We start from the raw sequence: 11,688 nt of genomic DNA, 5'->3' as shown, positions 1-11,688 counted from the left end.
CCTTTCTCCATTGAAACTTTTCGTGCCGAGCAGCTGCACAGGAGGAGATGATTCGAAGAGTTCTTGGTAAAAAGATGAAAGCTTCAACTTGCCTTTTCTCTTTCCTTGAATTGGAGCTCTTTTTGCAGCGGCGGAGGAGGCGGCGGCTGGAACACCAATATCTCAGTTGCTGCGCATGGTCTTCGCCCAGACTCCAAATGCGAGCCTCACTCCTCGCCAGGCCTTGGCACGAATGATGATCTCGGGGCTCTGCGGCGGCGAGGAGCCGGCTCTTGTGCTGGAACAGGTTGCGACGACCATGAGCACGGATCCTTACTTCCTACAGCTCAAGCGCGGGCGGTTTCGCGTGAGGAATAACGCTGACGAGATGGACGATGGTACGCTCCCGGTGCCACAGACGCCGAGAGCCATCCCGAAAACTTTGAGGCTGCTGGACGGATTGCCTGACTTGGAGCCTGCCGATGTTCAAGGAGGCGAGACGCTGTGCTCCTGCAAAAACGGGAATGGTTGGAAGTGTTCACAGAAAGCAAAGCCGGGGTACCTTTTGTGCGAGCACCACTTGGATCTAAACTTCAGGAGAAAAATGAGAAGGGTCAGTCGCATGAAGGACGAGCTTACGTCCAGAATGAAACAAAAGAGTCACTACCTTGACAAGCTAAGTTAGTTCTAAGGAGTTTTCCTGTACAACAAAATCCTCAAGAGATATATTTTTGCACGGCGAAGCTAGTTGTCTCAGAGAGAGAATATCTACACTTACCGCGTACCTTTCTTGCTTTCTAGCTATATCTAGATTACAGTTCCATCTGCAATCGTTGCGTTTTTCAATATCACAGTAATCCCGGAGCGAATGTAGTATCCCTCGGATGGCTTCTCTGCTTCTTGTACATTCTGCGCCAAAACAAAGGATTAGCATAGAGCAAGACGAAGCAATCAAATCTAGTCTCACGTCTTTGTTGGCGATGACGACGTTCTTTCCTATTCGAACATTTTTGTCGAGAATACAGTTTCTGCGTGTTTGGAAAAGTAAGTTGTGTAGAAGTTGCATAATCAACCGGCTAACCTTATTTTGGCATTCTGACCAACTCCGACTGGCACCTTCCCCTCTGCAACCATACTTGCTATCTCAGCCTCCGTCTCGTAGAAGTCGGCACCAAGCATCATCGTATCTTGAATCTCAGCACCAGCTTCGACTCGAGAACGAATACCAATCACAGAATGCGTGACACTGCATTCTTGAAGAAAGCATCCATGCGAAACTATGGAGTCCAAAACCTACCGAAGACACAGTTGCTCACTGAAGTGTCACTAGCAATACAAACACGAACCCGGCATTTTTCAATCTTAGTTGGTGGTAAATATCTGGGAGAGGTGTATATCGGTTTCGCTGCATCATAAAACCTGAATTTTGGTGGCTGCATAGATAGAATGTATCTTGAGAAAGAGTAAAAAGAGCACTGTAGTATTACCTGGCAAGTAAGAGCAAGATTTGCTTCATAGAACGACTTAATCGTCCCGATGTCCTCCCAGTAATCATTAAACAAATAAGCCTGTGAACTACGCTGTTGATAGTACAGAGCAACCATTCACCAAGAGACAAACGAAAGACCAACCTGCACGTTGTACTCTTTTGCTGAAGCAGGCAAAATTTCTGATCCAAAATCATTTGCTGTAGGGTAGCGCCATCTACGAAGAAAAGAACGATAAGATCTTCTACATCTATAGTCAACAATTTGTACCTTAGAAGCTTCAAAAGAATATCTTTTTTAAACACGTAAATTCCCATGGATGCAATGTACGGCTTTTCGATGGCCTCTTCAGGCGTCAAGCCCAATACAGTAGTGTCCACTTGCTGGAAGTAGGAAAATAGAATATGCACAAATTAGTATACAAACCGCATGCTGACGAATAATACCATCGCTTTCAGATCAGCTCCTTTCGGCTTTTCGCTGAAATAAAGTATCTGCCCATTGGCATCAATTTTCATCAGCCCGAAATCAGACGCCCGGCTTTCAGACCACAGAAAAGAATCACGTAAGTATCACGAATGAAAAAAAAAACGTGGCTAGTTCTACCTGTCGTCCATTGGCACGCAACCAATGGTTATGTCTGCTCCAGTATCTTGGTGTTTCTGCGAGTCAGCAGGAATTCTGGATCATAAACAAATAAAAATGTCATGTTATCGTAAACCTGAATGAATTCCATGTAGTCCATTCGATACAGATGGTCTCCGGATAAAACAAGAACATTCTCAATCTCTTTACTCCTAGTATCCTGAAAACAAGCGTAACATGATCGAGAAAATGAAGGCTCGCACAGTCAAAAGTACCTCAAAAACCCACGTGAACTGTCGAACAGCGTCGGCAGTCCCTTGGAACCAGTTCATTCCTGCTTCCCCGGGAGTCTGAGTTGCAGCTAAAACCTGAAAACGAAAGGCTTTCTAAACGTTTACAGTAACAGCGCTTTCAAGTTCTGCCTACCTCAACAAAACCATCTCCAAAATTCACACCATTACCAAAATTGTACGTCCGAGCAAGGTGCCGATTCAAAGAAGCCGAGTTAAACTGAGTGAGGATGAAGATTTTGTTTATTCCGCTGTTGATGCAATTGCTCATTGGCACGTCAATAAGTCTGTAAGCGCCTCCAATTGGTACCTGTAGTGAACATGTCAAGAGCACCATTATATTAAAATTGGCAGACAACGAAGAAGCGTTTTCTTACAGCAGGCTTTGCTCGTCTATTTGTGAGGGGAAACAACCGAGTGCCGGCTCCTCCTCCCAGAATCAGAGAAACAACTGTTCTAGGATCTGCCCGTGGCTTTCCAATTGCTGGTGCCTACAAACAACAAATCATTGAGTCAGAACATATCGATCAAAGCGAGAAATGCTGTCGAAAATGCATCCCGTTTCAACTACCTCCCGATCGAGAAGCTCGCCAACGTTTTACGCTGTCGATCGATTGATAGATAGCACTCTGCACGAAAACGAGCAAAGCGCTCTTCTTAGTCTTTGCCGAAACCACACCGACTGTGATCAATACAATCTCTTCCAGCATAGCTACGACAGCTCTGAGATCTTTGATTTCTGGCACCCGGCTCAAGAAGAATTGGCGCTCGCAACCACGGAGGAATGCTCTAGAGCTACCCCATTGCAAGAAGAAAAAGAATTGGATGGAAAAGGAGGAGATCATACCACGGTTTCCTTGGCAATATCGGCCAAGACAGCCGCGCCGATCGAAGCCTTGCATCCGGCGTGAGGCTTCCTGGGCCTGCTACACCGCAGCGAAATCCCTGTGCGCGTCCAAAATCCCGACACGCTCTCTCCCATGTAAGCCGACCTCTCGGGAAGAATGCACGGCAATCCGCTCCTCTTGCGCGGCGCCAGGCTCACCACTCCCGATGACGACGAGCATTCACTGCTAGGCGAACAGCAGGAAGAAGAAGGAGAAGAAGAAGAAGAGGGAGATGACAATGAGGAAGAAACGCGCGCCAGCGCCAGCGCCTGGGCACCAGCGACCAACGCCGCCATAGATTTCCCCTCTTCTTCTCTGACCGATCGCCCAAACCCTAGAAGCCAAGAACGTAGCCCATTTGAATCACATTTGTGATTCACGGGCACACTTTTACCCTCCGACCCCGGCGTAAAGAGAAATTTTGCAAGGACTTGAAAGAGGAAAGAAAGAGACGAGGATGACGAAGGGATGGGATAAGAGGCTGCAATGCACCCAGCCTAAAGTGACCTCTCGTCCAATCTCATCTAAACACGACAGCACGGAAGTTATAGCCCCGCCGCATCCAAGCACCTGGAGCGTTAGATTCTCCTCGTGTTGAAACTCCCTCCAAATCCAACGGTTAGCATTTCTAACCTAATTCGTTTTTTTTACTGCACTAGTTAATCAAATTAATCAAATGAGTTTAGTAATTAAACAGTTATGTACATTATTAAGATTTACATCAGGAATATCTCTATATGGTTTTAAAAACACAGCTCCATTTCGTATGGTTCGCTGCAAGGGGACGTGGGATCTATGTACAGGGACAATGCTGCCAATGCAAAGATGAATATAATTACAAACCTCTCACGTCGCGCTCGCCCGTTCGATCGCAAGAGAAGGCAAACCAATTTCCTGGGAGCTCTCTCTCAGCCAGAGCTTCTTTGCTGAGCCAGCAAGGCCAAGAGACCCCCTCCATGAACTCTCCCCTCCGGAACTCCCTCAGGCACGAACAAGCTCTTGGTCGCCACTGGAACCACCACCGGATGATGGAATCCTTGCTGCTGCTCTTGGATCGTCGTGCTCCAGCACTTGTTGATCTCGCCGCTTCCGCCCTCCTGTAGAAACTTGTAGTGATTCTGCTGCTCAAGAACAACCGAGGAGGACGCTGGAGCAGTAGACTGGTAGACGATGCTGCCGGAACTCGACTGCGACACCAAGTCCTTGAACAGCCCCGGAGCAAGCCCGCTAGCCTTCTCCTCCTGCACGATCGAGCTGTGAGCCGCGCAAAGTCCCAGCTTTCCCCTCGCAAATCTGTCACACGGCCCCTTGGACAGCTCCGAGCTCCCCTCCCGGGGTCCGTAGAGCGAGCCTTCCTGTCCCCAAGTACACCGCTTGCCACCCCCGTGAGCCTTGCAAAAGTCCGTGCTCCCCTGAGCACTCTTGCCGCATCCTTCCGTCTTGCACCTCTTCCCTCCGCCATGCTTGACGCAAAAGGCAGTCCTCCCTCTCGCACTCTTGGAGCAGTCCTGGACCGCGCACCTCTTCCCGCCGCCGTGTGCGACGCAAAACTGCGTCCCTCCATGAACGCTCTTCGGACAAATCCCGCCACCTTCGAACATACACCGCTTTCCACCACCGTGTCCCTTGCAAAGCGGAGTGCTCCCCTCGGCACCTTTGCCGCAGCCCTCGATCATACACCTCTTGCCGCCGCCGTGAGCCTTGCAAAACATGGTGCTGCCTTGAGCGCCTTTCGTGCAGCCGGGAACCTGGCAGCGCCTCCCTCCACCGTGAGAGATGCAAAGGCCGGACAGCCCCTCGGCGCTCTTGGTGCATCCTTCGTGCTGGCATCTCTTCCCGCCGCCGTGCTTGATGCACAGGCCGGAGCGTCCCCTGGCAGCCTTGGTGCATCCCTCGTAGGCACAGCGCCGGCCACCTCCGTGCCCGATACACAAGTCCGTCTTTCCCTCGGCGGACTTCGTGCAGCCCAAAGTCTGGCACCGCCGTCCACCTCCGTGAGCTTTGCAGTACGCGGTCCTCCCCTCAGCTCCCTTGCTACAGCCATCTTTCTGGCAGCGGCGGCCACCACCGTGAGCAATGCACAGCCCCGAGGCTCCTCGAGCGCCCTTCCCGCACCCCGCGAACTTGCAAGCTTTGGGAGCTTTGTCAGATCCGGCACCGGTCCTCACGTCGATGTCCAGGTCTGGATCGTTCTCCGAGTGAGAGTGATATTCTTCCTGCTCCGGGAGAGATGCCTGAGTCCGTAGCAAGCCGGGCATGACGCCGCCGGCGCTGATCCAGCGAGCCGACGACGATCCCTCGTCCACAACCTTCTTGATCCCCAGGAAGAGCCCACCATCCTTGTCCTCGTCCGAGTTTCTCGAGAGTCTCAGCGACAGCGAGTCTTGAGGGAGCGAAACCGAGAACTTTTTCAAGCCGATGTCCGACTCGGTAGTGATCGATGGCGAGCACGCACTGCCGCTGCCACTCCCACTGTCGGCCTGCCCAAGACCCAGAGCGACGCTGGGTCTAGCCGGGGGCGAGCTCCCAAGCGCCAGGACGATCTCCTGCTCGCCAAATTCCCAGCTTCCAGCCGCGTCCCTCTTCCTCTTGATGCTCACGGGCGAGCTCGAGAGCTTGTCAAAGTTGCTCCAGGAGAGGGTCTTCTTGAGGCTAGGGGGAGGAGCGGCGGCTTCGCCCGGAGATCCACTGTCGCCCAAGCTCTCCATGCCAATTGAGAGCGTCGTCGTGGGGCTCTCGCAACGCTTGTGCCGCATCTCCAGTCCCCTAAGCTTGGCGAGGGCGCCCTCTCGATCCAGGCCGACGCCGAGGACTGTCCAGCTCCCATAGGTGTCGCCCCTCCTCAGCCTCTGCGTCCCCTCCATGGCCGCGAGCACTGAAATCTGGAGCTCCTGGCCAGAGAATGCGTCAATTCAGCCTTGGATCTTGGGGAATTCGGCCGTCAAGAGGACTGATCACGTACCTGGAGTTGTCCGCCGCTGCGCTCCAGCGCGACCTAGGGCGCCATTCCCAAGCCCTTTTAGGGCAACAGCCGGCAGGTTGAAGGTTCGAGTACTGTCAAAGCAATCAAATGGACAAACGTGTCCGCGGCTCCGCATCACATCGAAAGTAAAAGAGAAACAGACTCGTGAGTCGTCTAAGTAATGGAGTTGAAAGTTCTTAAAACCAGCATCTCCACCAATGAGAGAACCACTAGCAACACTCGCTTTTTAATCTTCCTCATTATTTGCTTATACGGCATCTAAGGGATGATGAACGGGAAGGTCGGCACGAATCTGTGCCGACCTTCTCGTGCCTTGAGCAATTTGAGAATGAGTACCGAACTATGTGCCAAATGACTTGGGGCCATGACCTTTACAGCCCTTATTGCTAGCCCATCATAATTTATAAATCTTCTTTATCTGGAAATGTATTAAGTAGAAATTAAAGATAAAAACATTATTTAATATATAAAAAATTTCCCAAAAAACACTTTTATTACTCGTTTGATGTCAAATAAAGACATTTAAGTTAAGGTAATAAATAGTGAATAAGAAGATTCAAAAATCTTTATGTAAAATACTTCTTCATTTTAATATTGATTGTGTTAAAACTTTATATAATAGTATTTGTATTAAAAGTTAATGTTTGTATTATTTTGATCAAAATTCTTCAATTTTTCCCTCCAAAAATGTTGAGAAATTACCATCCTAAAAATGATAACATCCAAAAAAAAAACATTCTTATCTTTATCATAAAGAAGGTATAAGTTTTTTTAATAGTTTTTACACTTATAAAGGGAAAGGTATAAGAATTTATAATTAAAAGTTTTAAGCATCAATACCTATAACTTCTCATTTAAAATAACAATACTCTTTTGTTAATTTGGAGACACTTAAACCATCTATTTTTATTTATTGCAAACACTCTATCCAAACATTAACAAATAATTTTTTAACTATATGCATAAAATTCCAATTAAAATATTTAGCATAACATTCTCATTTTCTTCATTATCTTTACATTTACTATATATTAACTCTAATAGCAATTACATAATCTTTGTAGCAAATACTTATACTGTCTATTGAAAGTATAATAATTTTTCTTAATATTTTTTTACAAATCCTTCACCTTCATATATTCTTCAACTTTAATATAGTAATGTATAAGCTATTATTATAAATCTTTCCTAAATTCAACTTTATAAGAACTAAAAAAAGAGAGAATTAGTGGGTGTTATATCACTCACTATGAGATTAACTATTGTTATTTAATAATTATTTCAAGATTATAAAATGAAAGAATATATGAAGTAGAAAGGGATTTACATTAAGTACAAGATTGGAATATATCTAAAATATATAAGTAATTTAACTTCTTTGTTAGCATTTGTTAAGATCCTATCCCTTACACCCTAAGCCAACTGGCTAAAAGGGTGATCGCTTGATTGTAAGGCCCTTTCTTTATCCTATTATCCTAATCTAATGCCTAACAATCCTCCCCTCATTAGGGAATGATCATTTACGATTATACTTAGGCCACCCTCTAGTCATTATGGTCCTTCTTTTAGGGTCTACCAAACTTTGATTCTCCCTCTAGATCCACCATGTTGAATATTCTTGCCCCACTCATTAGCCATGAGAATTGAACTGGGCTCCAATACCAATATTAGGATCCTATCCCTTACACCCTAAGCCAACTGGCTAAAGGGGTGATCACTTGATTGTAGGACCCTTTCTTTATCCTATTATCTTGACTTGGTGTCTAACAACATTTCAGTTTTTTATTTCTAAATATTTTCTAAACCATATCCCTTTCATATGAGTCATCTTGCATCATTAATTTAGGAAATGTCATAATAATAAATATTTTTGTATATCTACTTTCATAATATTTTCTTGGGCTATAGTAATTTAAACCAAGATTTTTCTTCATTATAGCTAGCAAAATTATTCATCTATGTGGTCAAATATTTCAAACCATCCATTCTTAAATGTTAGTTGTGGATATTGGTCCAAAAGTGTCCTTATAAATGTATCAAACAATTGTAAATTTCTTTTTAAGAAAAATAAGTGTTAGCCTTAACCCTATCTCATGTACATGTGCAAATGCATTTAATATTCTCTCTCACACTCAAACACTACTTTTATACATGAAGATTAAATATTTTGGAATCAGAACTTAGAGGAATGCATCAAAAATTGTTTTGCTTAAGAACCCAAGGCCAAGATGCTAGAAGTGACTCTAACATAATACCTTCTAAGGACTATTGAAAAGAGAATAAACAAAAAATAAACAAAAAAAGGAACAAAAAAGTAAGAGCTTAAATTTTTTTAACTTGAATTAAAGAACTCAACTCAAAAGAAAGTGGGAAAAAGGCAAGAGAAAGGACTAAAAATGCAAAAAAAATATTAAAAATAAAAACAAAGGTAAACTAAGACAATGGGCTTGAGGTCTTTATATTTGTGGAGAGTACATTATTCATAGATGTCCATTATATCTCTATTAGCTCTATTATGTTCTACATTACTAGCAACTCAGCTATAGAAGTTCTATGGCTTGACCCTTGAGCTTCTCTTAGACTTTAGATATTGTAAATTCTCCAATGATAATAAGTTATAACTATTTTGGTTATAAAATATCTTCTTATCAAAACTCATATGGGATCAAAACTAACTTATTATCTAAATCCAAAATATGCTATAACTATCATTGGATATTTTTATGAATATTCTTGGGTTCATCTTTGCTTTCATCCTAATAATCAAACCCAAGAATGCATAACTCTATGTATTTTAACTAATTGAGAAAAAGGGTGCACTCTTATTCATAAGCCTTCATTTTAAATTTAAACCCTAATAAACCATCTCTTAAATCATTATTTTTTGTTGCTTATAGTGATTTGATTGAACTAAAGTCTATCCTACTTCTCTAGAGGTAAAAAAATGGTGAGTAGCCATGGAGGAGCACTAGTTGCTACTGAAAAACTAGATATGAGATTTAATTCCGTTATTAAGAAGTAGAAAGGTTATTAGCACTAAATGGGTATTCAAATTAAGCTCAATGCCATTGGTGCTTTTTAGATAGAGAAGGTGGCGGGAGTTGATTTCCTATAAACATTTTCTTAATGATGGAGATGCTATTCATTCAACTTTTTCTCTAGATTGCAGCTCTCTAGAATCTTGAAGTTCAATAGCTTGACATGTTTATTCATAGTGAGTTGAAAGAGGAGGTTTTTGTCTCCCAGCCAGAAGGTTTCATCTAGCAAGAGAAACTTTTATTTGTCATCTCAAGAAAACATTCTATGGTTTGTGGCAATCTCCTAGGGTGTGGTATGACCATATGAACAGGTTTCTTAGACACCTTAGCTTATTTTGACTAAGGCACTAGCTTGAGACAAATTCAACAAGTAAATGTTTATGTGGTAGTTAGGGGGAGGCGCAATCAATAAAGATGGAATATTCTAGAATCAGAATATTCTTAGGATCTATAAACAGCTTAATTTGATGAAATGCAGAAAAATGAAGGACAATAATTTAAAGGTAATCTTTAGCAATTCTAGTTATGTCACTTGATTTGACATGAAACATTTTTTATATGCTTATTTTTTAAAATAATCATATATAGTTATTAGGCATGAAAATGAAGTATATAATGGTCCAAACATGTTTAGAGATAATAATTTATTATGAGAAATATGTTTCTTATAAAATAAATTAAATTAAAATTTCTTTAATTTTATGTTTAAAAAGTTTTTAAATTGGTTGGATAAGCATTTCTACCACTATAGTGTTAGAAACCATAATCGGCAATGGAATCAATCACACCATTCAAAATAGTCAAATTGTTGCTAATTAACAACCTCACAAAATAAAGCTATATGATTATAAAAGATGCCATCATGACTCAATGGTCATCAACATTAAATTTAAATCCTGGATATGAAGGAAACAACCAATATAGTGGTCATTAAAGCACTAGTATATAAATATATTTATTATTAGAGTATGTTCTCTTTCAAGCACTAATGCTTCAATGAGTGAGACCAAGTTTAAAATTATTAAAGAATCTTTCATTTAGTCATACCTTTATGATAATGCATTTTCTGGAAATGCTACCTATTGCTAGTTGAGTTACAAGTCCATATATCTATAAACACTTTGCTTATTAGTGGAAAAAGTACAAGATGAATATCCAGCTAAAAGAATATATTTACCCTGATGCAAATATCACTTTAAATTAAGAAGTACTAGTAAAAGTCCTAGCTTAATTAGGGTAATGTATTATTTTCTGATTTAAATTACTCCATGCAAATGCCTTTGATGGCCACAGACACCTTATTAGTCGGGAATCAATATAAAATCTTGCTGAAGTATCATATGCCTTGAGTTTGACACCATATGACTATCATTACTATTTATAAGGTACAATGAAAGCTTTGCAAATTTCCTTAGTTTTTCCATGACATAAACATGGATGGAGGCACGTTGCAACTCTAATCTATTACACCCTATCAACCTTCTCTTTATAACACACTATGATGTCATTTGTACTGTCACATTAAAGATACTGTTCTCAATGGCAAAGAAAACTAATCCTAAGAGTGCTATTAGTTCTATGATGAAGTTGCATGGCAAAATCCTAGCAAAACCTATTGTCAATCTGGGTGTTGAAAACACTATTGCAAAGCTAACCATCCATGACAAGGATGGACTTGATAGGAATTATATCATAAATCAAGTCCATTACAACCCAGATTAACCAGGTTGTAAGTCTGAATATCCCAAGAATAAAGATGTAATCAACTACTACCATGGCCTGCATTTGCAATAACAAGTAGAATAATATATGGCACTACTAGGAAAAATACTAGAGTGGAAATGTTTAGGTTATAATGTTACAATAAGCTTTTAAATTTTGAATGGCTTAAAAATGGATAAGTGAGCCATAAATAAATAAATAAATAAATAAATGTATATATACATATACATTGTGATTGCATTATTTATTTATTTATTTAAATAAGTGTGTATTTTAGGATACTATTTCTCAAATGAGATTTAGATATTATATTGACACTTGGAATGGTATGGGAATATATAAATAGTATTGATAATGGTGAAGCAATTTTTTTCTTAGTAGGAGAGATAAAAATTATAAAACTTTGTATTCAAATTTATATAATAAACTATTTATTAGATATAATATAATAAATAATATATTATATTATATAGACATAAGTCTTCCAGGTCCCATTTGTACCATTTTTAAGTCTTTTAAGTCTTTTCCTACAAAGGGTTTTAAATACTATTAATTTTTACATCATTATATTAATTTTATATGGATAAACTTAGATCAATAAACAATTTCATTATACTATTGATTCTAGTTTTTATGTTTAATAAGATTAGTGCAAAAAAGCCTATAATTGGAAGAGTAACACGTGGACAGAGCAAAGTTGGATACGTACCGATCCCG

The 11,688-nt window shown here is 41.4% G+C and overlaps 2 protein-coding genes across 4 annotated transcripts; both read right to left on the bottom strand.

The window, feature by feature from the left end:
* Positions 1–684: 684 nt before the first annotated feature.
* Positions 685–3,651, bottom strand: LOC9641098 (glucose-1-phosphate adenylyltransferase large subunit 1). Of its 2 annotated transcripts, XM_002994454.2 has the most exons (14): positions 3,189–3,651; positions 2,719–2,832; positions 2,478–2,651; positions 2,327–2,419; positions 2,188–2,271; positions 2,073–2,128; positions 1,913–2,006; positions 1,737–1,849; positions 1,611–1,683; positions 1,467–1,547; positions 1,326–1,412; positions 1,061–1,272; positions 947–1,007; positions 685–888 (listed from the first exon to the last, which is right to left on the bottom strand). In XM_002994454.2, exons 1-14 carry the CDS (start codon positions 3,522–3,524, stop codon positions 787–789), a joined length of 1,680 nt encoding a protein of 559 aa, XP_002994500.2. In that variant the 5' UTR covers positions 3,525–3,651; the 3' UTR covers positions 685–786. The 2 variants fall into 2 exon arrangements, with proteins under 2 accessions (XP_002994500.2, XP_024523780.1); XM_024668012.1 differs by having other exon boundaries at positions 1,326–1,547.
* A 245-nt stretch (positions 3,652–3,896) lies between these two features.
* LOC9641100 lies at positions 3,897–6,295 on the bottom strand. Of its 2 annotated transcripts, none has more exons than XM_024668014.1 (2): positions 6,191–6,295; positions 3,897–6,110 (listed from the first exon to the last, which is right to left on the bottom strand). In XM_024668014.1, the coding sequence occupies exon 2, from the start codon at positions 6,090–6,092 to the stop codon at positions 4,137–4,139; it is 1,956 nt and encodes a 651-aa protein (XP_024523782.1). In that variant the 5' UTR covers positions 6,093–6,110; positions 6,191–6,295; the 3' UTR covers positions 3,897–4,136. The 2 variants fall into 2 exon arrangements, with proteins under 2 accessions (XP_024523782.1, XP_024523781.1); XM_024668013.1 differs by having other exon boundaries at positions 3,897–6,119; positions 6,191–6,276.
* Between the last annotated feature and the right edge of the window lie 5,393 nt (positions 6,296–11,688).

This window comes from Selaginella moellendorffii, unplaced genomic scaffold (genome assembly GCF_000143415.4).
Source record: "Selaginella moellendorffii unplaced genomic scaffold, v1.0 SELMOscaffold_314, whole genome shotgun sequence".
In the NCBI taxonomy this organism is placed as follows: Eukaryota; Viridiplantae; Streptophyta; class Lycopodiopsida; order Selaginellales; family Selaginellaceae; genus Selaginella; species Selaginella moellendorffii.
The sequence above is the reverse complement of the archived record's forward strand: the minus strand, read 5'-3'. Positions and strand labels throughout refer to the sequence as shown.

Bases quoted from the DNA above. Each gene is read 5' to 3' on its own strand.
- LOC9641100 (XM_024668014.1), bottom strand. From the start codon at position 6,092: ATGGAGGGGACGCAGAGGCTGAGGAGGGGCGACACCTATGGGAGCTGG.
- LOC9641098 (XM_024668012.1), bottom strand. From the start codon at position 3,524: ATGGCGGCGTTGGTCGCTGGTGCCCAGGCGCTGGCGCTGGCGCGCGTT. The intron at 1,850-1,912 runs GTATTATTCGTC...TCCTACTTCCAG, and splicing joins GAGCTGATCTGAAAGCGATG to CAAGTGGACACTACTGTATT. The intron at 1,008-1,060 runs GTTAGCCGGTTG...CCAAACACGCAG, and splicing joins GGTCAGAATGCCAAAATAAG to AAACTGTATTCTCGACAAAA.